Source organism: Sphaerodactylus townsendi, linkage group LG13 (assembly GCF_021028975.2).
Source record: "Sphaerodactylus townsendi isolate TG3544 linkage group LG13, MPM_Stown_v2.3, whole genome shotgun sequence".
In the NCBI taxonomy this organism is placed as follows: Eukaryota; Metazoa; Chordata; class Lepidosauria; order Squamata; family Sphaerodactylidae; genus Sphaerodactylus; species Sphaerodactylus townsendi.
This window is the reverse complement of record NC_059437.1, coordinates 45431625-45435411: the sequence shown is the minus strand read 5'-3', so window position 1 is coordinate 45435411 and position 3787 is coordinate 45431625. Positions and strand designations below refer to the sequence as shown.

At 46.7% G+C, this 3787-nt stretch overlaps 1 protein-coding gene across 1 annotated transcript in view; it reads left to right on the top strand.

Annotated features, from left to right (window-relative positions):
- The first annotated feature begins 10 nt into the window (after window positions 1-10).
- The window catches only part of TXNRD2 (thioredoxin reductase 2), a 53209-nt gene continuing 49432 nt past the window's right edge, over window positions 11-3787 (top strand). Inside the window, exons 1-2 of the mRNA XM_048513907.1 lie at window positions 11-133; window positions 3202-3267. Coding sequence (XP_048369864.1) covers window positions 58-133; window positions 3202-3267 — 142 coding nt within the window. The 5' untranslated portion in view covers window positions 11-57. The remainder of the gene's footprint in view (window positions 134-3201; window positions 3268-3787) is intronic.

Here is a 3787-nt window from a genome sequence, read left to right as displayed (position 1 = left end):
GATGACAGAAGCGGCTGTGTGAGGGGTCTTCGAGCCTCTTCAGACCTTCCGTACAACATGGCGGCGCTGTGGCGGCAGCGCCCACGTCTCCGATGCGGACCCCCGCTGTACTGTACGGCACGGGGCCTATCAGGTACGAGGGCTTCTGCGGCAGGATGCAGCTCTTCGGAGGAGCTTCCTCGCGCGGGCCGCCAATGCTTGGGGAAGCGGGGAGGCAGTGGAGAAGAGGGACCCGATGCTCGTTGATTCTGACTGGAGGAGCCTGTTAGGTGGGCATTCAACGGGTGAAGACCCCCCCAGTCATTGCATTTGAGTCGTTCCCTGTTGAACACCAGCAGAACACATGCAAAGGTCGCAAGAGCGAAGCTTAGTAGTGAAGGATAATAGAGAAAATTCTCCTGTGAAAGGAGTTTTCTGCAGGAGGCGTGATTCCAATCAATGACTCATTTCTCTTAGGAGAGACCTGTGGTCCAACCTTGTGCATGTTTGCTTCTTTTCGGGTACTTATGCGTCAAAGTGTAACTTTCAATCCCAGACGTATACTGACTGATGACAGACAGGCCATCAGTGGAACTCTGCACGTGCTCAGAGGCAAGTTATCATTGTTTTTCCAATTGCAGGCCTGAGCACAGGTGCTCCAACAGGGCCCGGCTCGTATGCTGGGGCAGTAAGAGACGCTGGATCTGATATTTCTGCTGAGAGGTTCATTCAATATTTTCGCAAAAGGGGAGCTCTGACTTATAGCAAGTTATGCCAGTAGAAAAGGTGGTTGCAATGAACTGGCCTTTTTGTTTAAGCTAACTTCATTTTCCCTTCCAGATAGACTTTTTCTCTTTTTTATGGCTGCCTTTCAAATAGTTGACAATCAAGTTGCCTCACAATTATGTAATTCTGGTCGACAAACTTTGGCTTGCTCCCTTCATTTCAAACCAGAATTTGAAATTTTGGTTTGGATTGCGAAAAAAACCAAACTACAACTTGTCATTCAGACATAAAGACAAACTTCATTTTGCCATGAACACGAAAGCATTTCATAATAGTGTCACATGTGAGGAGGTGTGTTTTCATATAACAGCGGTGGCGAACCTATGGCACGGGTGCCAGAGGTGGCACTCAGAGCCCTTTCTGTGGGCACGTGTGCACAGAGTTCATCATGTGGGGGGTGGGGTGGAAAATCACCCCCCCACACACACACATACACACACCCCTAGGCTGGCCTGGGCATGATCCTTTTCCTGGGAGTAAGCTCGGTTGCTGGCAATGGGGCTTGCTTCTGAGTAAACCCTCCTAGGGTTGTGATTCACCCATTCAAAGCATTTCACTGTTGCTTCACTAAGCTTACTCCCGAGTAACATGCGCCTCGGAGCCAACTGTTTGTTCTAAACTAAAACCTCAGTGTTCAGGTTAAATTGGAGTGTTGGCACTTTGCGATAAATAAGTGGGTTTTGGGTTGCAATTTGGGCACTCGGTCTCGAAAAGGTTCGCCATCACTGTCATATAAGGACAAACCGTGACTGGTTGTTATCTTTGAACTTTTGTCACTTTAGAGCAGAATTCAGTGTCTTTTTGCAAGGAAAGTTACGTGTTGCTTGCAAGAAGGCACAAGTGTATTGGTGTGTTTGTTTTTAATCCTGTATCTTTGTTCGGAAAGAACACAAAGTTGACAAACTCCAAACACAGAACAATTCAAAAGAATATTCTGCCATGCAAATTAATGTGGGTGTATATGTGATGACAGAAGAGAAATTACAGAGGAAGGAAATCTTAGGCAAATAAAACATTTATTCCTATAAAAGATTTATACCCTGCCTGTACATTTAAAATAAATGACTGGGGTTGCTTGCAAGTTATTAAATCACATGGTATCATTTAGAGAGATTAAAATACAAAAGAAATGTGAGCATTGAAAAAGCAGCAGTTTAACATTATTGCAAGGCAGTCAGAATTGCAGCTCACCCGCAGAGTTAAATGATAGTTTACTTATGACATGCATTATGGATTTAAAATACCATTTATGAGATGAAGCTACAATGAAATTTAAACCACCTCATAATAAGTATATTTGGCCAGCAGCTGCATAGAGTCCAATTTTTTGTGTGTGTTCTGGAAGGAGCAGATTCAGAGTGAAGAAAGAACAGCTTTCTCTGCTCCATAGTGCCCCCCTTCCACAGTAGCTTTCCTGAATGGGTCAAAGTTACTTGAGGGGATCTCTTGGGGGAGGTGGTTTGGAACAGGGAAAAGTCTGGTGGGAGGAAAGCTTAAGGTGGATTCCGCCTGGTGGAAATATAATGGGCGGAGGGAGGGAAATATCCTGTTTTGGGGAAGTACTTTGCACAGGTCCCTCTCCCAAAAAGGAATTGGCCCGTTATATTTCCCTCAACCTGGGGTTGAGCCTTTCCCTGCCATTTTGCCAGGATCAGTTCCCTCCACCAAGAACAGTGTTTCGTGCTTTGATTTGTTAAATGTAGCTATGCCCTGTTCCACATAAAGATCTAAGTAAAATGGTAACTTCATCTGCCATTTCCTCCTCCTCCACCATCATGTGATCCACGCCCTCCACTTGTTGTAGCCTGGTCCGGACTAGACAATGAGTGGGGGGCACAGAGCACGTGGAGCAGGAGAAAATGGTGGATGAAGTTTCAATTGTACTTAGGCCCTCATGGGGTATAATCCCGAATGCTATCAAATACGACTCCTTAAAGCCCTGACATCTCCAGTTAACGAATTTCTGTTTCAGTTGTTAAGAGAGCTACAGTGTGGGCCAGTTGGATCAGTTATATCACCCTGTGTAAGGCAGTTTCATAGGTTCAATGTTGCAATGTTCCATGTTGCAATCCCCAGCCCAGGGATCTCAAGTGTGGTACCCGTCAGCACCATGTCACCCGCAGACACCTTTTCAGGTGCTCGCCACGTGTTTTCAAGAAGTTAATGGGGCCAGGTAGGGCTTTTGCCCAGCCAGGCTTCTGATTGGCTGTTGGAGATTTGATTGGCAATGCAGGTTTTTAAAAAACGTTGCTTTGATAGCAGCTGCGACCAGAGCACAAGGATCTCCACCGTGCTACTGAAGTTAAGACGTGGCAATCATTTTATGGCTGGCTCAGCCTCTGGTGGCAGCCAGGTTGTTGCTATGCCTACCATGCCTTGTCAGAATTCCAGATGTGCCCACCATCTCTTATTTGTGACATTCTTTTTTCCTTGTAGGCAAGTACGACTATGATCTCCTAGTCATTGGAGGAGGATCTGGCGGCCTTGCTTGCGCAAAAGAAGGTTTGTGTTGCATTTATTTATATCCCACTTCTCTCCCTAGTCAGGGAGCCAAAGCAACTCTGAATATGGCTCTCCTTCATTTGCTCATAACCAGGGTCGTACCGCCCAGGGGGACATATGGGGTCAAATGTCCCCGGGCTGTAGCCATTTAGTCACGTGGGGGTGGAAAATCGCCCCCCACACCCTCCTCCTTCCCCCCTGGTCCATACACTGACTTCAAGACCTAGCACAGAAAAACGTTGTTTGGTCATGGTGGGGGAGAATGGCTACCCATATGGGGGGGAGGGGGGCAGAAAACTCAGATTTTGCACCAGGCTACATTTTTCCTAGATACGCCTCTGCTCATAACAACAACCCGGAGCCAGAGCTGAAAAGGATCTTTCTATCTGTGTAGTCCTTTGTTATCTCAGCCTTCCTCCATGGTCTTCCTCCATCAGGCAAGATGTGCAGAAGTCCAATTCATTTTTTAGCAAAGTTTCCCAACTTGGAGCTGAGAAACCCACCCCTGCCCTGAATTCTG